At 38.4% G+C, this 25,454-nt stretch overlaps 1 protein-coding gene across 1 annotated transcript; it reads right to left on the reverse strand.

The window, feature by feature from the left end:
* Window positions 1–100: 100 nt before the first annotated feature.
* On the reverse strand, window positions 101–18,682 carry LOC129875613 (uncharacterized). Its single transcript, XM_055950905.1, has 5 exons — window positions 18,319–18,682; window positions 17,967–18,163; window positions 15,038–15,103; window positions 347–406; window positions 101–169 (listed from the first exon to the last, which is right to left on the reverse strand). The coding sequence occupies exons 1-5, from the start codon at window positions 18,680–18,682 to the stop codon at window positions 101–103; spliced, it is 756 nt and encodes a 251-aa protein (XP_055806880.1).
* Window positions 18,683–25,454: the final 6,772 nt, after the last annotated feature.

Consider the following 25,454-nt stretch of genomic DNA (forward strand, 5'->3'; position numbering starts at 1 on the left):
GCCTCTAGAGACAATATTCCATCAAAATCTGACATCTCAAGTATCATAAAACTGTTAGCTAGAGTCTTAACCTCTCTAGTTAATGGATGCCTCGCTGCCTCTAAGAAAGCCAAGATACCCATGCTCTCGACTTCTGGCTCAGTGCATCACCTACCATATTAGCCTTGCCCTGATGATATAGATTGGTCATATCATAATTTTTAAGCAACTCCATCCATCTTTGTTGTCTGAAATTCAAATCACTCTAATTGAACACATGCTAAAGGCTGTGACGATTAGCGAATACCTCACAACGAACACTATAGAGATAATGCCTCCAAAATTTCAAAGCAAATACCACACTTACCAGCTTTAAGTCATGAGTGAGATAGTTTTTCTCATGAACCTTCAACTGTCTAGAGACATCCTGCATCAAAATAACGCCCAAACCAGAAAGTGAAGCATCACGGTAAATCACAAAATCTTTACCTTCTATAGGCAGAGCTAAAATAGGTCTTTTAGTCAGTAGTCTTGAGTTTTTGGAAGCTCTCCTCACATCCATCGGGCCACTAAAATGGAACCTTTTTTTGAGTTAAATGAGTCCACTTAGAAGCAATAGAAGAAAACCCTTTCATGAATCGAAAATAATAACTAGCTAACCCTACAAAACTGCAGATCTCTGACACCAAAGTGGGCCTAGTCTAATTTTTAAATACTTCCACCTTCTACGGATCAACATAACCCCTTTCTTGGAAACTACATGCCCCTAAAATAACACTAAGGGGAACCATAATTCACACTTAGAGAATTTAACATACAACTTCTTCTCTTTCAGCGGTCCCAACACAATCCTGAGGTATTTCTCATGCTCCTCCTTACTCTTAGAATGCATCAAGATGTCATCTATAAAAACAATAAAAAACAAATTCAGATATGATTTGAAAATATCATTTATCTAGCTTATAAATGTGACATGAGCATTAGTAAGCCTCAAAGAAAACCAAAAACTCATAATGCCTATACCTATAAGCCACATTACTGAAATGCTTCAAAATTTGATATGGGCCTACATAGCGGGGATTGAGTTTTCCTTTCTTATCAAAATGCATCACACCCTTCATAGGTGATATTTTCAGATAAACTCAATCATCAACTTCAAATTCAAGCTCTCTTGCTCTCACATCCGCATAGGATTTCTGCCTACGCTGGGCAGTCCTTAACTTCTCTCTAATAAATCAAACTTTCTCCATAGCCTCATGAATTGATTAAGGCTTTATTAAAGCGACCCCACCAACTTCAAACCAACCAATAGGAGACATACACCTCCTACCATAGGGAGCTTCAAATGGAGCCATCTGAATACTCGAGTTATAATTATTATTATAGGAAAACTCAATCAATGGAACCTACTTCGATTGTGCCATTGGAAAGTGTTGGTATGAAAGAAAGTCTCTCTTATGAAGAGGTTCTAGTTGAGATTATGGATCATCAATTCAGAAAGTTGAGAAGTAAAGAAGTTACTTCCGTGAAAGTTCTTTGGAGGAATCAGTTGATTGAGGGTACTACTTGGGAGGCCAAATCCATTATCCCCATCTCTTCCCCTCCACTTTAGTTTCAACTTGAGGTATTAGTTCCTTATGTTTACTCCTTCAAATTCATGTTTTTAGATATCCTCATGTTTCCATATGTATGTAGGTTCATGGAATCAATTTTTTAGTTCATCTTTTAACTTGAGGTTGATTACTCCTTAGTTATGTGCATTTTGATAAGTTTTTTATTCATGTTGGGTTGTGAGATCTCTTTCCCTACTCTATTTATACTAGCCTGAGTTCCATTCGAGCACGAATGTTCCCAAGGGGGATATATTTTAACACCTCAAAAGTTGGAAAGTGTGTGGAAAGAAAAGAGTTCAGAAATTTTCTAGTGCACTGGTTCTACGAGCCCATGTACGAATCATAGAAGGTTGTACAGGCCATAGGAACCATTCGTGGAATGAGGGTTGAGTCTTGGAAAATGTTGAGTTTCAGAAGTTGGTGTACGAGCCAACTTATAGAACATACAAGGTCATGCGGTCTGTAGAAGGCAGTCTTACGTGATGTCCTGAAAGTTGGAAAATTGCAAGTCTCAGAAGATTTTATATGGACCAACAGGATGGTCCGTATATAGGTTGTACAACTCGTGGGATGGGTCCTAAATGCGATTCAGAGAGTTGGGTTTTCATAATTCTATAGGATGAGAGGTCCTATGACCAATATGGTGGTCTACGGACCATATAGTAGTTAATAGGGTTTGGTATGGAATTTGGGTCTCAGAACAGTAATCTATGGATGAATAGGATGGTCCGTAGAAGGACCTATGATCTGTAGGTCTATTCGTGGGTCACCTCTGGCAGTTATTTTTCAGGGTTATTTGGATCTTTTCCTACCCTTTTAATTCCTAAACTATGTTGTATTAAGTCTACTCATTAGTCGTATAATCATTTCTAAGACCCTTAAACCATCCCCATTCTCTCTCATTCACTCCAAACCTAATTTCCTCTTCTCCAAGTTCTCTCCCAAGGCAAGCTAGGTTTCTTCAAGCTTCAAGTCTCAATTCAAGAGCTACCTTAGGGCTTTGAGTCAAGGTATGTGGGAATTCATCAATAGATTCTTTTCATCCATTGAGTCCCAAAGATTTCTCTACTTCTTCCTTGATTTTCAAATCCCAATTTTCTAGGGTTTTGCAAGTTTCTTATGGGTTCAATTATTTATGACTAAATTCATCCTATATGATCTTATTATGCATGATTCAATCGAAATTACATGTTTTCAATGATTTTCTCATTAAACATGCATTATGCCTATTTTATGATTATGAATTATGTTTTGTAAATTATGCATGCATCATGATTAAAGAAACTATAATTTAAGGATGTTTTCAGATAAGGTATCAAGTATGTTTTTATAAAAATAAGTGAAGTATTCTCATTATGAAAGATTTCTACGATTTTCTATGAAATGCTTATCATGATCTAAATGCTTTAGATAACTGTCTTTTATGAGTATGTTATGAATCATGATATGTTAAAGGAGATATTCTTTTGATTCAAGTATATTATGATGAATTTTATATTACTACATTCTTACTATTTTCAAAGACTATGTTGTGTTCATGAATGATATTTCATTGAGAGTTTACTTAGCATCGAGAAGACTTTGAGATGAAGGCTCACCCATTAGTAGAGGCGGATTTCTTTAGTAGCAATTCCTTAGTCACATAATTATGTGCCCCGGTAGGATGTCTCAATTGGACAATCAGCTTAAGCTAGTATAGCTCACATGGATACCTCCTTTTGATGTAGAGAAGACACTGGACTTCAAGTTATAGCTCACATGGTTTATGTTGGATAACGGTATCTCTCACAAAGACTTAGAATTTTTTCATGATTATTGCATTGACTGTGTATTATGCTTTTAACTCAGATTGATCAAATTATGTTATGTTTTAGCTTGATCATTGTAATTTCATATTTCAGATTCATCATGTTATATTTCCCACGTCATCTTTCCTCATACTCAGTATATTTCGAGACTGATCGTACTTTTGCCTATATATTTTTATGATATAGGTCACAATACTTTTTATTAGGTCATGGTTAGTACATACTCATATTATCTTTGACAGTATTGGTGAGTCCTCATATTCCAAGGTCGTTCATATTAGACTCTATTTAGACTTTCATTCAGTTTTTCCTATGTTAGAGATAGCTAGGGACATGTTCTAGCATCTTGTCTATGATAGAGACTTTTAGACAATTAGATGATTCTGTGTATATTGATTTGTATCTGATTTTCCTATTATGTTATATCTGATTATGTTGAGACTTATCTTCCGCTTTTGGAATTATTTGCTTATGTTGATTAACTTATTATCGTGCTTATGTCAAGTGGCTTGTTTAAGGTCTTTTAGGATCCTATTCTCCATGTCACGTCTAACGGGTAACTTGGATCATGACAGGCACATTCGTAAGTGGTGCCCTACTTTTAGGCATACTAGGCACCAACATACTTCTCAGGTTATAGTTCCAATAGGTAGAAAAGAGATTTTGTTTAGCAGAGATCATCCTCAACTTAGGAAGGGTATGCATATAGTAGGTAAAGGTGGCACTAAGCCTAACAGAGGGGGTGGTCAGGAAGGTAGAAAAAGTACTTAGCCAACATGGACAGTTCACAAGCAGGGGGTAGGGCTCATTTTTATGCCTTTTCAGGTATACTCGAGATGGAGGCATCCAACACAGTGATCACAATTGTCATTCTTATTTGTGAACGAATGGCTACATCTTTATTTAATCTCGGTTCCGCCTTTTCTTATGTATCTACTTATTTTTCTTTTATTCTGGGCATGATTTGTGAGTCTCTTGATGTTCATGTGCATGTTTTTACTTCGATGGGAGATTCTGGATTATTGATAGAGTCCATCCTTCCTATGTGGTGACTATTATGGGTTATAAGACATGAGTAAATTTAATAACTCTAGACATGGTATATTTTGATGTTATATCGGGGATGAGTTGGTTGTCTCTCTATTGTGCTATTCTTGATTGTCCTACTAAAATTGTCTCTATATCTATGCTCTGATGTCTAGACTAGAGTAGAAGGAGAATTGTAGTCCTTCCCTTAAAAAGATCATATCTTATATTCATGTTAAAAAATTAGTCGGGAGGGGGTCTTTGGCGTTTCTAGCATATCTCTGATAATTATTGTAGAGGTCCCTTCGATTGGGTCAATTCTAGTAGTGTGTGATTTCTTAGAGGTATTTTTCATTGATTTACTTAGCATTCCACAAGACTGGGATATTGATTTTGTAATTGACTTAGAGAAAGGAACTCGTCCTATTTCTATTTCATCATATCGGATGACACCAGCTGAGTTGAGAGAGTTAAAGATTCAGTTATCGAATTTTCTTAGTCAGGGGTTTATTAGTGAGCGTGCATCACTGTGAGGGTGCTCTTGTTTTGTTTGTGAAGAAAACAGATTATATGTGTATTTACTGTCAACAGTTGAACAAGGACTCTATTCAAAATAAGTATCCCCTTCCATATATAGATGATTTGTTTATCAGTTGTAGGGTGTGTCAGTCTTCTCTGTGATTGACTTAAGGTCTAAATATTATCAGCTGAAGATTTGGGGTGAGGATATTTTCAAGACAACTTTCTAGACAAATGATCATCCCAATTACCTTCAATTTCAATCACACAAAGCTCACAACATATCCTTTAAAGTCTGAATAGTTCTCTCGGCTTGACCATCGATCTAAGGTTTGAAAGTTGTATTAAGCTTAACTTGAGTTCCAAGACCCTTCTGAAACAATCTCTAAAACTGAGAAGTAAATTGAGTACCTTAGAAATGATGGATAGGGGTACAACATGCTGCTTAACCAACTCTCGAATGTAAAGTCTAACATAATCCTCGGCTGAATAAGAAGTTTTAACAGGAAGAAAATAGCCAACTTAGAGCCCATTTGGATTGGCTTATAAGTTGCTAAAAAAACTTATAAGTTGTTTTAAGCTTTTTTGAGTATTTGACTGGCAACTTAATTTTTTTTTGCTTAAAATAAGCCCAAAAATAATTAAGCCTTTTGACTTATTTTATCTAAAATAGCTTATACGTTGAAAATAACTTATAAGTCAAAAAACATAAGTTGTCCTACCCCAAACATGCTCTTAGTAATTCGGTCTATGACAACCCAAATCGAGTCATGCTGACGAAGTGTATGAGGTAAACTCAAAATGAAGTCTATATTCATATCTTCCCACTTTCAAGTAGGAATGCTAATGTTATGAGATAAACCTCTCATTTTTTGATATTCAACTTTTACTTGTTGGCAATTCGAACACATAGACATAATTTTCGTAATATCCTTCTTCATTTCATTCTACCAATAGACTTCTCGTAGATCATGATACATCTTAGTTGATTCTAGATGAATAGAATACCTAGAATTGTGAGCTTCTGATAATATCTGCTGCCTCAAACCATCACCATCTAGAGATACAATCGACCTTGGTAATGAAGCATACCATATCTCGCTTGGGAGAAAGCCTCAATAGCCTTTTTTGAAATTGATTTCTTCAATTCAATCAAAGTCGGATCACTATCTTATTTTTCCTTCACATACAACACAATAGATGATTCTGATCCATATTGCACAATAACAGCACCATGCTTTGAATAAACCAAACGAAGTAATACTATTCATGGACAATCTACTAAGAGCATCGACAACCACATTTGGCTTTTTTGGATGGTAAAGAACAATCATGTCATAATCTTTCAACAATTCAAGTCACCTTCTTTGGCGAAGATTCTTTTGCTTAAACATGTATTGCAAACTCTTATGATCGGTGAACACATCCACATGAACACTATATAGATAGTGTCTTTATATCTTCAAAGAAAATACCACCACCGCTAACTCCAAATCATGAGTCAGGTAATTCTTTTCATGAACTTTCAGTTGCCTAGAAGTATAGGCTATCACCTTACTATTTTTTCATCAAAACACTACCAAGATCAATTCTCGAGGCATCACAATATACAACAAAACCATCAGATCCTTCTGATAAAGTCAAACCTGGGATAGGAGTAAGTCAATTTTTTAACTCTTGAAAACTTTTCTCACAAGCTTCCGACTATTGAAACTTCACTTTCTTTTAAGTAAAAGCAATCAGAGGCGAAGAAATAGAGATAAATACTTTCACAAACCGTCTATAGTAACTGACTAAATCCAAGAAACTCCTAATACCTGAGAGAGAAAGAGGTTTAGGCCAATTCTTAATCGCCTCGGTCTTTTTAGGATCACTCTAGTTCCATCATCAAAAATAATATGACCAAGGAACACAACCGAACTCAATCAAAACTCGCACTTGTTAAACTTAGAGAATAACAGATGATCCTTGAAAATTTGAAAGACAATCCTCAAATGATCGGCATGCTCACTCTCACTTCGAGAATAAATCAAGATGTCATCTATAAACACAATAATGAATATATATAAATATCATTTGAACACCCTATTTATCAAATCCATAAAAGATGCAGGAGAATTCATCAGTCCAAAAAAACATAACTAAAAATTCATAGTGACCATACCGAGTCGTGAAGGCCATCTTCAAAATCATATTCTCTCATTCTAAGCTGATGATAACCCAATCGAAGATCATTCTTCAAAAAAAAACTAGTACCCTGTAGATAATAGAAAAAATCATTTATCCTTGGGATGAAATACTTATTCTTAATTGTGACCTTGTTCAACTATCAATAATCGTTGTACATGTTGAGATAAATAACTATCGATAATCGATTCACATGCTGAGATAACCATCTTTCTTTCGAACAAAGAGAACTAGAAGAATCTATGAAGAGATACTCAGTCTAATAAAATCCTTAACCAAAAGGTCCTATAACTGATCTTTCAACTCTTTAATATTTTTGGAGCCATTCTATAAGGAGAAAAAGAGATAGGTTGGGTATCTGAAAGAAGGTCAATTCCAAAGTCGATTTACCTTTCGGAGAGACTCCAGGAAGATCATTGGAAAATACTTCTAGAAACTCATTTACAACAGAAATTGACTTAAGAGTAGGGATTTTGGAATTCGTATCCCTAACCAGAACTAGATGATAGATACAACCTTTAGAAATCATCTTTCTAGCTTTAAGGCACGAGATAAACTGACTCTTAAATGTTGAATTGCTACCCTTCCACTTTTTGACCGTTTTATTAAGAAATTGAAAATTAAACACTCGAATTCTACAGTCAATAGAAACATAACTGTCACGCCCCGGGAGGATACCCTAGACGTAACCGGCACCCGAAGGACATTTTTGACCTCCGAGTGAACTACCTAGTCCAGTCACACATTCATTCAATCACATTCTCTTAGTGGAAACTCAATTAATGAAATACTATTCGCAATATGAGGGCCGAAGGCCAAACATTTATAAACTCGACAAACACATAAAATAAGACTTCTCAAAATAAACGTTCAACCTCCCCACACTCCAGTCTATGAAGCCTCTATCTAAGTCCAAGAGGTGCCAATGACAAGTCCATGGCTACCAATAATCAAAATAAAGGAAATGACAACAAAACTGTACAAGAAGACTCAACATCCTTCGGGAACTAGGAGGACTCACCAACTAGCTGGGAGCGTATGTGGATCTTTAACGGAGCGCCGGTTGATGACCGCTAGTACCTGTCTCTACATCATGAAACGATGCAGGCCAAATAACGTCAGTACATGGAATGTACGAGTATGTAAAATGGCCGAATAAAATGAACATTAAGGAATAATTTATCAACTCGGAAGCTCAACTCAAGAGGAATAACAACTCAATCAAATGTCCTAAGTCTAAACAAGAATATGATTTAGACGGGACCAATCACATACAATTCAACTCAATCTGACTCAGAGTACTCTCAAGACCTATTTGGGAGTTTCTCTTACCCGACAACCATCACTTATGAGCCAGTGAAAGTACAACAAACCGACGTTGTTGCTGTGTCCGTTCATACCTTGCCAGGGTATGAACGAATCAACCAGTCATGGATCTAATCCAACCAAGTCCTATAATGTCAGGACAAATATTTTTGGGGAAACATCCGACTTTAACGGTTTAATCCCCTCCTACGTTTGGCGACATAGTTATTGGGTTCGAGTATGGACTTTACTCTTGCCCAATTTGGTGCTCGATACTCCTTTCAAGACTCAATGCTCATAAAACTCCATCCAATCAACTCAATCAAATCATAACGACAAGTCTCATTACAACCTTGTCAACTCATCAACTCTATCATGATCAAATCTTTTCCAATCATACTATCCGGTCAATCTCAGTCATATCTTTCAAAAAAAATTTGAATGCACATTTATAGCAACATATAAGCACAACCAACCATTTCCTCTATCCATTTACTCAATCTTTGAAACTTATCACAACTCCAAGGCTTTAAGTCAACAATTTAAGATAAGCAACATTTTTTTAAAGAAAATAGCATCCTTCATCATAATCCACATAATTAAGAAGATCAATAAAACATATTTAATAACTCGCCTTCATCGACTCATACTCACATAAAGGCTCAATTTAGAAACTTCTTGGCTCAATAACATCAACACATATAGAATCAAATACATAGGGGACAAAGTTCATACAAGCATAAACTACACCAAGAAACTCCATTTCTATGGACATCTAACCTCAAAGCAAGAGTAGGGCACATGGGTGGACTCACCCCATGTTTTAGATAGCCTTACATACCTTAGTGAAGACTTGAAGAAAACCTTGATGTTGGGTCTTCAATGGAGGACTCAAATCTTGAAGCTCTTGGGACAAATCTTTGTTGAGAACGGAGAAGAAGAAGGAGATGAAGAAGAGAGAGGGAGAGAGGAATTTCTAGGGCTTTTAGAGACAGAGAGAGAGAGAGCTGGAAATTTTTTGATCCCAAAATGACCAAGGGCAATACCTATATAACTTGGGTAAGTTCTCAAATTACCCCTCCTTAAAAGTTCTAAAAATAGGCTAAAAACGCACCTGGCGTGATAGTGGCGCGTTGCGCTATTGCAGCGCCAGGCTGAATACGCCTAAAACCTGCACACCTCGTAGTGGCGCGCTGCGCCAGAGACCAAACTATTGAGGCATGTTTCTGGCGCGATAGTGGCGCGTCGCGCCCTTACAGCGCCAAGGCCATATTTTTTGGGTTCTGGAAATTTGGCCTGAGAAACCCTGCACAACTTTTAGTGGCGCATCGCGCCAAAGACCAAACTACTGAGGCATGTTTCTGGCGTGATAGTGGCGCGTCGCGCCCTTACAGCGCCAAGGCCATTTCCCCAGCAGTTGCAACCCAGGCCAAATTTAAAATTCTTGCCATGCTAGTTCATCTTAGGATCATCATATCTTTTGACTCCGAACTCCAAAATTTACGTTCTTGGTGGCGTTGGAAAGAAGACTCGACGACCTTTAATTTAATAGGTCGTGGGCCACCCAGATTGACATCCTTCAAAAGATAGGGTCATTAAAAGTCGACCCTTATATGAACTCATCCTAAACTTAGCCACGACGAATATCTTGGACTTAGTTCGGTCCTAGGGGTCCTTGGTGACCCCACATCACCTCTAACACTGCTCAGTCCCTCAGAGACTCATCTTAACTCACGAATATACTTTAAGATACTCGGGTTCGACCCCTTTCGAACACAAGAAAGGCCCGAATCTTTGGAAAATTTTTGAGGGGTGTTACATTATCTCCCCCTTGGGATCATTCGTCCTCGAATGACGAGAAATCAAGAACAAACTCGGGGTGAAAATCACAATCAAAACTCAGTCATTCAATCAATCAAATTCTCAATCAATTATCAATCAAGACTCAAGATGCACAAATGAATTCAAATCAAGGAAATGGACATTACCTTCAATATTCTCATCTGTAGGCACGAATAGATGGGGATGTTTAGATTTCATGGCTTCCTCCACTTCCCATGTGGCTTCCTCAACAAATTGGTTCCTCCACAGGACTTTGACTGAGGCGACTTCTTTGTTCCTCAGTTTGTGAACTTGGCGATCAAGAATTTGGACCAGAACCTCTTCATAAGACAAGCTATCCTTAATTCCAATGCTATAAATGGGGACTACCAACGAGGGATTGCCCAAGCACTTTTTCAACATCGAAACGTGGAATACCGGATGAACAGAGGCTAGATCTGAAGGCAATCCCAACTCATAAGCAACACTCCCAATCCGCCTCAAGATCTGGTAAGGACCAATATATCGAGGACTAAGCTTCCCCTTCTTTCCAAACCTCATGACACCCTTCATGGGTGACACTTTCAAATACACCCAATCATCCACCTCAAACTCTAAGTCTCTCCTCCTTACATCGGTGTAAGATTTTTGGCGGCTTTGGGCTGTCTTTAGCCTATCTTGAATAAATCTCACCTTCTCCATGGCTTAGTGAACAAGGTCAGGCCCAATTAGCTCGGCTTCACCAACTTCAAACCACCCAATGAGCGATCTACACCTCCTCCCATACAAAGCTTCATAAGGAGCCATTTGAATGCTTGCATGATAGCTATTGGTGTATGCAAACTCTATGAGAGGTAAGTGATCATCCCAATTTCCCTTGAAGTCGAGCACACATGCCCTCAACATATCTTCCAATGTCTGGATGGTGTGCTCTGCTTGGCCATCTGTCTGGGGATGGAAGGCTGTACTCAAGTTCACCCTCGAACCTAATCCCTTCTGAAAGGATTTCCAAAATTGGGAAGTGAATTGAGCTCCTCTGTTTGAGATGATAGACAAAGGGACCCCATACAATCTGACGATCTCCTGTATATACAACTTTGTATAATCTTCTACGGTATCAGTAGTCTTAACCGCCACGAAGTGAGTTGATTTCGTCATTCTATCCACAATCACCCAAATGGAATCATGTTGCTTTCGGGACTTCGGCAAGCCTGTAATAAAGTCCATGTTGATCATCTCCCACTTCCATTCTGGAATTTCTATGGTTTGGGATAAACCACATGGCATTTGATGCTCAACCTTCACCTGTTGGCAATTCGGGCACTTGGAAACAAATTCCACAATATCCCTCTTTATCCCACTCCATTAATAGATTTCTATCAAGTCATGATACATTTTCGTGGAGCCTGGATGAATAGAGTATCTGGAACTATGCGCTTTGGCCATAATCCTCCCTCGAACATCATTGACATTAGGAACATACAATATACCTTGGTACCTCAACACACCATCTCCCCGTTTGGTGAAAACCATCACCCCTTATTTGTGAACCACTTCCTTCAACCGAAGGAGGACGGGGTCCTGATCTTGTTTCTCCTTTACCTCTGCTACAAGTGAGGTTGTAGCCTCATCTCGAACGTTTACTCCACCTTTATTATTCTCTTCGAGTCGAACTCCCAATCGGGCTAATCTATGTACTTCCTTCGCCAATTCCCTCCTTCCTTCCTCCACATGGGCAGTGCTACCCATAGACAACCTGCTAAGAGCATCAACAATAACATTAGCTTTACCTGGATGGTAGAGGATGCTCATATCGTAGTCCTTGAGTAGCTCAAGCCATCTCCTTTGTCTCAGGTTGAGTCCCCTCTGACTGAAGACATATTACAAGCTCTTGTGATCGGTAAATACGTCGACATGCACTCCATACAAGTAGTGGCGCCAAATTTTAAGCGCGAATACCATAGCTGCCAGCTCAAGGTCATGAGTTGGGTAATTCTTCTCATGAACCTTAAGCTATCTCGAAGCATAGGCTATTACCTTTCCCTTCTGCATCAGTACACAGCCCAACCCAATTCTAGATGCATCACAATAGACCACAAAGCCCTCTATCCCATCGGGCAGAGTCAAGACAGGAGCACTGGTTAGCTTGACCTTCAGTTTCTGGAAACTCTCCTCACAAGCATCGGATTATTGGAACTTAGCCTTCTTTTGGGTCAGCTTAGTCAATGGTGATGATATGGATGAGAATCCCTCTACAAACCTTCGATAATACCCGGCCAAACCCAGGAAGCTCCTTATCTCTGTCGGGGATATGGGTCTAGGCTAATTCTTCACAACTTCAATTTTCTGAGCATCAACCTGAATACCATCTCTAGATACAATGTGGCCTAGGAAGGCCACTGATGCAAGCCAAAATTCACATTTGGAGAACTTTGCATACAGTACCTGGTCTCTCAAAGTTTGTAAAACAACTCTAAGATGATAGGCATGCTCCTCTTCATTCTTGGAGTAGACCAGAATATCATCTATGAATACAATCACAAACATATCGAGATATGGTTTAAACACTCGGTTCATGAGATCCATAAAAGCCGCGGGGGCATTAGTCAACCCGAAGGACATGACCAAAAATTCAAAGTGGCCATAATGAGTCCGAAAAGCAGTCTTCGGAATATCACATTCCCTCACCTTCAACTGATGGTAGCCGGATCTCAAGTCTATCTTTGAGAAACACGTGGTACCCTGAAGTTGGTCAAATAAATTATCTATTCTGGGGAGAGGGTATTTGTTCTTTACGGTGACCTTGTTTAGCTGCCGGTAATCAATACACATTCTAACCCATCTTTCTTTCGCACAAATAGGATGGGAGCACCCCATGGTGAGACGCTCGGCCTAATGAATCCCTTATCCAACAAGTCCTTCAATTGCTCCTTCAACTCCTTCAACTCAGTTGGGGCCATTCTATAAGGAGGAATTGAGATAGGCTGGGTATCAGGAAGAACGTCAATCCCAAAGTCAATCTCCCTATCAGGAGGGACTCCAGGCAGATCTTCAGGAAAGACATTCGGAAACTCATTGACAATCGGAACCGACTCAAGGGATGGAGACTCAACATTGCCATCTTTCACTCGGACAATGTGATAGATACACCCTTTTGAGATTAGCTTCCTGTCCCTAAGGTAAGAAATAAACTTACCCTTAGGCATAACAGAACTACCCCTCCACTCTAATACAGTTTTGTTTGGGAATTTGAATGTGACAATCTGAGTTCTACAATCAACAGAGGCATAACAGACATAAAGCTAGTCCATGCCAAGGATCACGTCGAAATCTACCATGTCTAACTCAACTAAGGTATCCCTGTGATGAATTGACATAGTGCAAGCTCTATAGACTCTCTCAACTAAGACATAATCACCGACAAGAGTAGCTACACTGAAAGGCTTAAGAAGACATTCAGGAATTTTATTGAATTTATTAGCCACATAAGGAGTCACAAAAGATAGGGTGGCACCCGAATCAATCAACACATAACAATCAAGAGAAGAGACTCGAATCATACCCGTCAAAACATTTGGAGAGTTCTCTTGATCTTAGCGACTACCCATAGAATATAAACGGTTTGTACCTCCGCCGGTGCCTGAAGTAGTGCCCCTTTGATTACGTCTAGTCGGTGGTGCAGTGGTAGAATGCTGGGTCCTATTTCCCCCATGCTGGACACTCTCTCTGAAAGTGGTCTCTTTGGCCACACTTATAGCAACCATCCCTTCCCGCTCTGCACTCTCCTAAGTGGAACTTACCACACTTGACGCATGGTGGCTTCCCTTGCGAGCCTTGACCCACGCTAGATTAGGATTGCAAACCCCGAGGTCTGAAATCCTGGTGACTCTGTCCTTGCCGATCATACTTGTTCTGCGGCATAGGTGCACTTACGGTAGATGAGGCATAATTGGGAGGCCTCTTCTGGAAGAAGGACTTATTGCCCTTGCTTTGCCTCAGTTCACCCTCAGGGCCCGCTGATTTTGCCTTCTTGCTCAGATGCTCCTCTCTGTCTTTTCTTTTCTCATCCTCCACCTGTTGATCATACATCATTAGTCTCAAAATATCCATGTCCGAGATCAACAATACTGCTTTGCACTCCTTCTTCACATGCCTCTCTAATTCGGAGACGAACTTCCTCATCTTTGACCTCACATCAGGAACCATTTCTGGGGCATACCTGGACAGCTGGATGAACTTCAGGCTATACTCCTTAACGGTCATGCCTTCTTGTTTCAGATTCACAAATTTCTCCACTTTCGCTTCCCTCAATTCTCGGGGAAAGAAGTGGTCAGAGAAGGCTCCCTCAAATTCATCCCATCTAGCAGGTTCAACATCCTCGCCCCTACCCTGTTCCCATTGGTTATACCAAATGTTTGCCACATCTTTGAGTTGATAAGACACCAACTCGACCCCCTCGATTTTCGTAGCATGCATAGCTTTCAAAATCTTTCACATCTCATCAATAAAGTTTTGGGGATCTTCATCGACCTTAGAACCCGTGAATGCTGGTGGATTCATCCTCAGAAAGTCTCTAATTCTAGTGGCAGCAGATGGCTTCTGGGAACTAGAGCTGAGAGCCGGCGAACTCTGGTTACCATTTCGGGCAGCTATTAATTGAGTGAGCATAGCAATCGCCCCTCGGAATTCTGCCTCTGACGTGGGTGTAGGCAGAGTAGCAGGCACTTGGGGTGCCTCCGCATACCTCGCGGGTCGGCCTCTAGCCCGTGCTGGGCGTACCTCCGACTGGGGTATCTTGGCGTTGTCAATGTTTCTCTGGCTAGCCATACGTTTAAGAGGCATTATCTGTAATGTACAAACGCACGAATTAGAAAGAAGTTTTATAGAGTTTAACTCTATCGCACGAAGTCAGAGTATGAAAGAGGTGAAACAATTCCTAATGTCCTATAACCTCCTGCTTATAAGTGTGGTGCACAACACACCCATAAGCAAGACTCTACTAGACACGGCTTCATAGACTCCCTAGGACACTTGAACTCTGTGCTCTGATACCATATTTGTCATGCCCCGAGAGGGTACCCTAGACGTAACCGGCACCCGAAGGCCATTTTTGACCTCCGAGCGAACCACCTGGTCCAGTCACATATTCATTCAATCACATTCTCTTAGTGGAAACTCAATTAATGAAATACTATTCGCAATATGAGGGCCAAAGGCCAAATATTTATAAACTCGACAAACAAATAAAATAAGACTCCTCAAAATAACCGTTCAACCTCCCCACACTCCAGTCTATGAAGCCTCTATCTAAGTCCAAGAGGTGCCAATGACAAGTCCATGGCTACCAATAATCAAAATAAAGGAAATGACAACAAAACTATACAAGAAGACTCAACATCCTCCGAGAACTAGGAGGACTCACCAACTAGCTGGGAACGTATGTGGATCTTCAACGGAGCACCGGTTGATGACCGCTAGTACCTGTCTCTGCATCATGAAACGATGCAGGCCAAATGACGTCAGTACATAGAATGTACGAGTATGTAAAATGGCGGAATACAACGAACATCAAGAAAGAATTTATCAACTCGGAAGCTCAACTCAAGAGGAATAACAACTCAATCAAATGTCCTAAGTCTAAACACGAATATGATTTAGACGGGACCAATCACATATAATTTAACTCAATCTGACTCAGTACTATCAAGACCTATTTGGGAGTTTCTCTTACCCGACAACCATCACTTATGAGCCAGTGAAAGTACAACAAACCAACGTTGTTGCTGCGTCCGTTCATACCTTGCCAGGGTATGAACGAATCAACCAGTCATGGATCTAATCCAATCAAGTCCTATAATGTCAGGACAAATATTTTTGGGGAAACATCCGACTTTAACGATTCAATCCCCTCCTACGTTTGGCGACGTAGTTATTGGGTTCGAGTATGGACTTTAATCTTGCCCAATTCGGTGCTCGATACTCCTTTCAAGACTCAATGCTCATAAAACTCCATCCAATCAACTCAATCAAATCATATCGACAAGTCTCATTACAACCTTGTCAACTCATCAACTCTATCATGATCAAATCTTTTTCAATCATACTATCCGATCAATCTCAGTCATATCTTTCAAAAGAAATTTGAATGCACATTTATAGCAACATATAAGCACAACCAATCATTTCCTCTATCCATTTACTCAATCTTTGAAACTTATCACAACTCCAAGGCTTTAAGTCAACAATTTAAGATAAGCAACATTTTTTAAAGAAAATAGCATCCTTCATCATAATCCACATAATTAAGAAGATCAATAAAGCATATTTAATAACTCGCCTTCATCGACTCATACTCACATAAAGGCTCAATTTAGAAACTTCTTGGCTCAACAACATCAACACATATAGAATCAAATACATAGGGGACAAAGTTCATACAAGCATAAACCACACCAAGAAACTCCATTTCTATGGACATCTAACCTCAAAGCAAGAGTAGGGCACATGGGTGGACTCACCCCATGTTTTAGATAGCCTTACATACCTTAGTGAAGACTTGGAGAAAACCTTGATGTTGGGTCTTCAATGGAGGACTCAAATCTTGAAGCTCTTGGGACAAATCTTTGTTGAGAATGGAGAAGAAGAAGGAGATGAAGAAGAGAGAGGGAGAGAGGAATTTCTAGGGCTTTTAGAGAGAGAGAGAGAGATGAAAATATTTTGATCCCAAAATGACCAAGGTCAATACCTATATAACTTGGGTAAGTTCCCAAATTACCCCTCCTCAAAAGTTTTGAAAATAGGCTAAAAACGCACCTGGCGCGATAGTGGCGCGTCGCGCCATTGCAGCGCCAGGCTGAATACGCCTAAAACCTGCACACCTCATAGTGGCGCGCCGCGCTAGAGACCAAACTACTGAGGCATGTTTCTGGTGTGATAGTGGCGCGTCGCGCCCTTACAGCGCCAATGCCATATTTTCTGGGTTCTGGAAATTTAGCCTGAGAAACCCTGCACAACTTTTAGTGGCGCATCGCGCCAAAGACCAAACTACTGAGGCATGTTTCTGGCGTTATAGTGGCGCGTCGCGCCCTTACAGCGCCAAGGCCATTTCCCCAGCAGTTGCAACCCAGGCCAAATTTAAAATTCTTGCCATGCTAGTTCATCTTAGGATCGTCATATCTTTTGACTCCGAACTCCAAAATTTACGTTCTTGGTGGCGTTGGAAAGAAGACTCGACGACCTTTAATTTAATAGGTCGTGGGCCACCCAGATTGACGTCCTTCAAAAGATAGGGTCATTAAAAGTCGACCCTTATATGAACTCATCCTAAACTTAGCCACGACGAATATCTTGGACTTAGTTCGGTCCTAGGGGTCCTTGGTGACCCCACATCACCTCTAACACTGCTCAGTCCCTCAGAGACTCATCTTAACTCACGAATATACTTTAAGATACTCGGGTTCGACCCCTTTCGAACACAAGAAGGGCCCGAATCTTTGGAAAATTTTTGAGGGGTGTTACAATAACAAACATGAATCCAATCCATACCAAGAATAAAATTGAAGTTAGTCATATCTAACTCTACAAGATCGACTAAGGTGATTTTCAGAAAAATTGAGATCAGGCAATTCCTGAAAACCCACTTAGCAAAAACTAAATAATTGGCAAGAGTAGAGACAAAAAAAGGTTCTAATAGGATTTTGGGACTGACATCAAACTTCATAGAAACATAAGGAGTTGCAAAAGAAAGATTATCTCTAGGATCTAACAAAGTATAGACATCAAACTGAAAGACTCCTAAAATACCCATAACTATTTTAAGGGAATCTTCCTGATCTTTTCGAGTCTGAAGTGCATAAGACCCATTATGATGCTGAAAATTAGAACCATATGAAGTACCCTGATGAGCTGGGAGGCATGAAAAGGTAGATTGAGTCTGTTGCCAAAAATCTTTACCCTTGCAAGCAATCGAAGGGCAATATTTCAATCTATGTCCAACCTTGTCAAAACCATTACATCCATCGGTACAGGCTAAGCATCTCCTTGGGTTACACATTCCATACTTTTGGCAAGTAGGAAAGTATGACCACTAGGAACACTCTTTTCAGGCTTAGGATTAGACAGCCTATCCTTGTTGCACTTCTGAACCGGAGCACTAGATGCAGTCGGGCTAGAGAATTTCTTTTGAAACTGGGAATGATCGCCATTATTGGGGCTCTGATGAGAGTAGTCATCACTATATGTCCTTTCCCTCTTGGTGTCTCTAGCCTTCTTCTTAAGCTTATCTTTCTCAATTTTTTGAGCATGAGTCATCAACCTCGAGATGTCTATCTCCTTGATCAGCATAGCAGTTTTACATTTTTTGACCACTATTTCCAAGATACAAAAAACAAATTTGCTCATTCGAGCTCTAAAGTCGACTACCATTGCCAGGGAATACTTAGACAATTGATTGAACTTCAAAGAATACTACTTCACACATATATTACCTTACTTCAAGTTAGTGAACTCTAGCACTTTAGCCTCCCTCATCTCAAGTAGAAAGAATCGATCTAGAAAATCACCCTTGAACTTTTCCCAATACAATGGACCCATATCAATAACTCTCTCCTCCTTCCACTGAGAAAACCATACTTGAGCAACCCCTTTCAATTGATACGTGGTCAAGTCCACCTTTACCATCGGATTCACACCCATAATGTCCACAATCTTTTGGATTTCCTTAACAAACTCTTGTGGATTTTTATCCACCTTAGAACTATGGAATTCTAGAGGATTCATTTGAGTGAAGTCTCGAACCCTACTCGCTGTCGTACCCATATTTGGGTTCACATGAGCTATAACTTTACGGTTAAATTATGTCATCATAACTTAGGCCGACACTTGAAAAATGGCTCTAAACACGAGATAAGTGACTTATTCAGCCAAAGGATCAGCCAAAACATGAGGTGTTTATTGCTCTTCATCTTGATTCAATTCTTTCTCAATGGAGATCTTCTTGGAGACATGATTCTGAAATACATAGAACATGAGTTAGAATAAAAAATTATAGAGTTTAACTCTATTGCATGATGAAGAGTATGAAAAAAGTGAAGTTTCTTAAATGTCTTATTATCACGACCCAGGCTAGTCCCTAAATGTAACATAATGATTAGAATCTCGAAGGACTCTAACCAAGTCTCTTATCACACATAGCATATGCAAGATAAATAAGATATATGTAAGAAAATCATAAATGCAGAAGGTAATTCTCAAAAGATAGAATCTCAATATAGGAGTAGTCAAAAAAGTTAAACCTACTAATAGAGTCTTAAAATGCATCTACTACTTAAGATGGGGCATAGGAAAAGTTCATTAACTCACCAAACATAAAGGAAAAACATAACAGTCTCTCCCTTGAATCTTGAGGACTCACCAAAAGTTAAAGTGTGAATTGATCTTCGAGCTAGCCACGAGTGGATGAGAGTCGGATCCTACATTATGAGACAATGTAGGCAAAAGTATGTGTTAGTACATAAAATGTACTAAGTATGTGAGAAACATGCATGTACAAGAACAATCAAACATAATCAATATGAATAAATAATGCATGACCAAACATCTTTTAAACATGATGTAAAGCTTAAAAACACTTGAAAGCATTTAATAAGATCAATGCAGCATAAAACATCATTTAAAAAACTTATAAGAAGAAGCATATACATATGTGGAATATTAATCTTAACTGACATTTAAGACCATGTGAGTTATAACATAAAATCTAATGTAACTCCACACAGAGAAGAGAGAGGCTACTTGCCAAGGTAGACTCCGTATGAATATGAACATGAGCTATATGTAAATCCACTAGCTAGGCCATAAAAGCAACTAAGGGGCACGTAGTTTGGAACTAGGGGTTGCTACTAAGGCTCCCTTGTGGAGTCTCCACCACAGAGTTCTCTCGATGCTAAGTTAATCCCAACAAAATACATAAATCATAATTATTAGGAAAGTCAATAATCAACCAATCCACATCATAGAAAACATCCTAAGAATAGCTCTTCAAAACCATGATAATAACATAAACATATAGACATTTACCTTTCTAAGCATCTAAATTATGATTTACTTTATATTGTGAGAAAATATTTCACAATTCATGGTTGCTTGCAAACATTATTAAATTATAAGTCATGACTTTAATAAATCATACATTATACTTCATCAAATTCATGATCATAAATCCATAATTTATACTTGAAATTCATAGCATAATGCATGAGTCTTTATAAAGCTCATTGAAAACATATAATTGAGATAGAATCATGCATGAATAGATCATTGCAATTGATTAAAAGTATAGTTTAGTTGACCCAATGCAAAATCATCATAATAGGGTTTAGGAGAATTTCATAAAAGAGATAATTGATAAACCTTTGGGACTCTATGGATGGAAGATGATCCATGGATGAGTTCCTACATACTTGGATAATCAAAGCCCAAAAGAAAACTCTAAGTAAATGGAGAATTGAGTTGATCTTGAAACCCTAGCTTGGAGGACAAGAATGATCCTTAGGAGAGAGTTCTAGTGAGAGAATTATTGTATGAACTAGTTTAAGAGGGAATGAAGTAAATTTTGAAGGATTTGGGTACTTATAGGCTTAGAAAATCATCTCAAAATAACATAGCTTAGACATTGATAGGATATGAAATGTCTAAAAAACTCTTCATTAAATAGTATCAAAAGGACCTATGAGCAAGTCTTACGAGTCGTAGGTTGAGAGACAGACCATACATAGGGATCGTAGAACCTCAGTTTTAAAATGAACCAACTCCTACTACCATAACCCTATGGGTCGTAGGAGATCTTACAGGTCGTTAGAATCCTTCATAGGACTAGTGCACCAAAACTTCAGCTACTGGAAATTGCATACTCACTCTACGGTTCAAGTTTACATATCGTCGATGGTTCTACAGGTCATTAAATCAACTCGTCAAATGCCCTTACACTTAGTCAAATTTCCAAACCTCAGGACCTACTCTAAGAGTTTTATCTATGTCCTGCCAACTTTTTTAAAATTCAGTCTCTGAACTCGTTCTATGGGTCCTTCCTATAGGTTGTAAGGTCTACTACGGTCCGTAGGAACCCCTTGTAGAGTGAGTTCACACTTGGGAAGATTTTAAACCCTAAGTGTCCTTCCCACAAAACCTTTCTATGGTCCGTAGGACTTCCTGCGATCTATAGGTTGGCTCGTGGGAAGTGGCACCAACAACTTTAATGCAATATTTTCCCCTTGTTTTGGCTTCTCAACTTCTAGGGTATTCCACTTGTAGCTTCCTGTTCATAGATGTAGTGCACTTCACATTGATGAACAAAATTCTACTTAACGCGATATTTAGATACCCTTCTATTCGTAGTAACAAAAAGAAGCAGATTTATTCTATACTCGATAAGTACCAATACGCAATGGGGGAGTTGATCCCATTTTCTATGAAGAAAATTAGAGATCCAATCAAATATTGGTTAAGATTCTTTAAAACCTAATGTTCTGAATACCAAGTTTGTCATAATCCAAGATACTACCTAGATGTGACATGGTGAATATGATTCCGAAAGTCCCTAAAAGTCCACTTGATATAAGCATGATACTAAGGTAATCAAAATTAGCAAGTTGTTCGAAAAGTAGAAGATAAGTCTCAACATGCTCCAATATAATATAATAGGAAAATCAAATACAAATAAACATATGCGGGATCATCTAATTGTCTAAAAGCTTCTATCATAGATGAGATGCTAGAACATGTCTTAAGCTATCTCTAATATAAGGAAAACTAAATAAAATAATGAATAAAGTCTAATATGAATGTCTCAAAATATGAGAACTCACCAATATTGTGACAGCTGATAGGATTCTATACTAATCACGATCCTGATGAGAAGCGTCGTGATCTATATTATAAAATAATATAGCCAAAAGTATGCAATCAGTCCTCAAAATATACTGAGTAAGAGGAAAGATGCATGAACATAAGAAACATAAAATGATGAATCTAAAATATGAAAATACAATGACCAAGCTAAAACATGACATAATCTAATAAATCTGAGTTAAAAACATAATACATGGTCAATGCAATAATCGTTAGAAAATCTTATACTTAACATAACATAAATGAGAATCGTAAGTATTTATGAGAGATACCATTATCCGACATAAACCATGTGAGCTATAATATAGAATTCAGTGTTTTCCCTACACCAAAAAGAGATAATTCTACTTGCTAGGTAAGGACCATGAACAAGAGTTATTTGTGGATCCACTAGCTTCGGCTGCTTGTTCAATTGGGATATCTTACGGGGGCACATAGTTATAAGACTAAGGAATAGCTACTAAGGAACTCTGCCTCTACTAACAGGTGAGCCGTCATCCCAAAGCCCTCTCAGTGCTAAGTAAACTCTCACCAAAATATCATTTATGAATATAACATAGTCTTTGAAAATGATAAGAATCTAGTAATACAAAATTCATCATAACATACTTGAATCATAAGAATAGCTCCTTTAAAATATTATTATTTCATAACATACTCATAAAAGACACTTATCTAAAGCATCTAGATCATGACAAGATTTTCATAAAAAATCATGAAAATCCTTCATGATGAGAATACTTCACTTTGAAGCAACTTGTTTTCGTAAAAAAATACTTGATATTTTATCTAAAAGCATCCTTAGATCATAGTTTCTTGATGATGCATGTATAATTCTCAAAGTTTGATTCATAATCTTAAAATAGGCATAATGCATGGGTTCATGAGAAAACCATTGAGAAAATATAATTTATATCAAATCATGCATAATATGATCAACTAGGATGAATTTAGTCATAAATAATTGAACCCATAAGAAACTTCAAAACCCTAAAAAATGAGATTTGAAAATCATGGAAGAAGTATAGAAATCTTTTATACTCAATGGATGAAAAAAATCATTGATGAATTTTCACATACCTCGACTCTAAGCCCTAAGGTAGATTTTAATAGTGACGTAAAGCTTGAAGAACCCTAGCTTTCCTTGGGAGAGAACTCGGAGAAGAGAGAATTAGGTTTTGGAGGAAAGAGAGGGAATGAGGAGGGTTTGGGGTTTTAGAAACGATTATAAGAGTTAGAAGTAGGCTTAAAACGACATAGTTTTGGAATTAAAAGGGTAGGAAAAGACCCAAATAAACATAAAATATAACTGTCGGAGGTGATGTACGAATAGATCTACAGACCATCGGTCCTTTTACGAACCATCCTGGTCGTCTGTAGATCACTGTTCGGAGACCCAAATTCCATACCATACCCTATAAATCACCCTATGGGCCATAGAAGCTCTTATCCTATCAAACCTTGAAAACTCAACTCTCTAAATCTCATCTACGATCCATCCAACAAGCCATACACCCTATCTACAGACCTTCCTATTGGTCCATAGAAATCTTCTGAGATTGGTAATTTTTCAACTTTCAGAACCTCACTTAAGACTTTCTTCTATGGACCATTAGAACTTTTATGGTCTGTAGGTTGCCTCATATAACAACTTCTGATACTCAACATTTTCCAAGTCTCAACCCTCATTCCATAGCTGGTTCCTACAGCCTGCACAACCTTCTATGATCTATACATGGGCTCGTAGAACTAGTACACCAGAAACTTTTTGAACTCTTTTCTTTCTAATCACACTTTCCAACTTTTGAGGAGTTACACTTAGCTGAATACACTTATAGTAGAATCTGCCTAAATTCAACATCTGCATTGAAGTGAAAAAGGTGTAATATCCTCTCTGCGTAATGGCCCCTAATTGACCCCTAGTTGATACCTGCATGGAGGATTGAACAGGGCATCTAGAATTGTAACGTCTCTTTCACTTATTAAGGAAAAACTAATTATAAAAGAAATCAGGCGAGGAAACTTCTAGAATAGTAAGTTGAAAATTTCAAGCTAGGGTTAGTCTCAAATAAAATTTAAGCAAGGTGAATTCTTGGACTATTTGGGAAAAAGAACGGGTGAACCATCTAAGTGGGTTTTATTTTCCTTATTATGTATGACCTGACGAAAGTGAATTAGGGTTAGTAGAACTTCCGATATTGAACTTAGCGTGAAGGAGTTGGTTTGACTATGTTAGGATTTGAAGGTGTGTTGTAAAATAGGCTTATTTAGAAGGATTTTTGAGGTTCTGTCTCATGAAAGACGCTATAGCAGGTGATACATTATAATTGGTGGAAATTAATTCCCATTATGGGGATGATTTGGATCGCTACAGTGTGATTGAGGTGGCTATAGTGGGATTGGAAGTTCGATTGGGCCGCTATAGCGGGGTTAGTCGCAGTTAATGTAGAAAATTCCTTAAAACTGCTCATTTTTCTGCATTCATGTGTAGTGGTTGACATACAAGGTAAGTCTTAGTATGGCATAAAGGGTATACTTTGGAAAGCCTTAAGTGAGAAGAAGGTAGAATGGCTAATGGTAGAGCTGGCAGCGAATAAGGTACGGAGGCTGCAAATAAGGTCTTTGGGTCATGATTTATAGTCTGGGATAGTAAGAGCGTATGGCTAAAGGTTGGGTTTGGTGATTTTTATATTGGATAGTTTTTTGAATATTTATATTATATGATATGGTGGATTCGGATCAGCTGATGATGCCTACCAATATGTATTGTTTTTACTGATACTACTCTTGCTATCTACTTAGTTTGATTATAGGATCAGTGAAGTTTTGTAGGTGAAAATAATGATGATATCCGATAAATTTTAATTATCTCTGCCCATGGTTAAAGTTGAGTCCATTTTTCTTTTATGTTATTTCAGCTTTTTAAAAGTTCTTGTACCTATTTAGACTAGTTACTTCAGGAGGGTTCAGTGTATTGCTTGACAAAAGTAATATATTTTAACTAAGTTAGAGTATCTCTATAATTACAACAGGGTATTTATCTTATATTTTGTTCACTTCCGCATTTCATATTTCAGTTTGGGATAAGAGTTCTCCTATCTAGGTGATAGAGTAGGTATCCGTATGGCCTAGTGGGTTGGGTCATGACAAGAATACCCCTGACAAACTTGTCCCTTAGAAAAGGACACACTAAAGCCACCACTCTTTGGGGATTTGCATAAAAGTCTTGCTTCACTTCCTTTACATTCTTAACATGCTCAACCATCTCCTGAAAAGTCTTACTAGAAAA

This window comes from Solanum dulcamara, chromosome 12, assembly GCF_947179165.1.
Source record: "Solanum dulcamara chromosome 12, daSolDulc1.2, whole genome shotgun sequence".
Lineage (NCBI taxonomy): Eukaryota > Viridiplantae > Streptophyta > Magnoliopsida > Solanales > Solanaceae > Solanum > Solanum dulcamara.

Bases quoted from the DNA above. Each gene is read 5' to 3' on its own strand.
- LOC129875613 (XM_055950905.1), bottom strand. From the start codon at position 18,682: ATGGTAGTCGACTTTAGAGCTCGAATGAGCAAATTTGTTTTTTGTATC. The intron at 18,164-18,318 runs GTATGGAATGTG...CATGCCTCCCAG, and splicing joins TACTTTCCTACTTGCCAAAA to CTCATCAGGGTACTTCATAT. The intron at 170-346 runs GTAAGTGTGGTA...CTATATCATCAG, and splicing joins TCACTCATGACTTAAAGCTG to GGCAAGGCTAATATGGTAGG.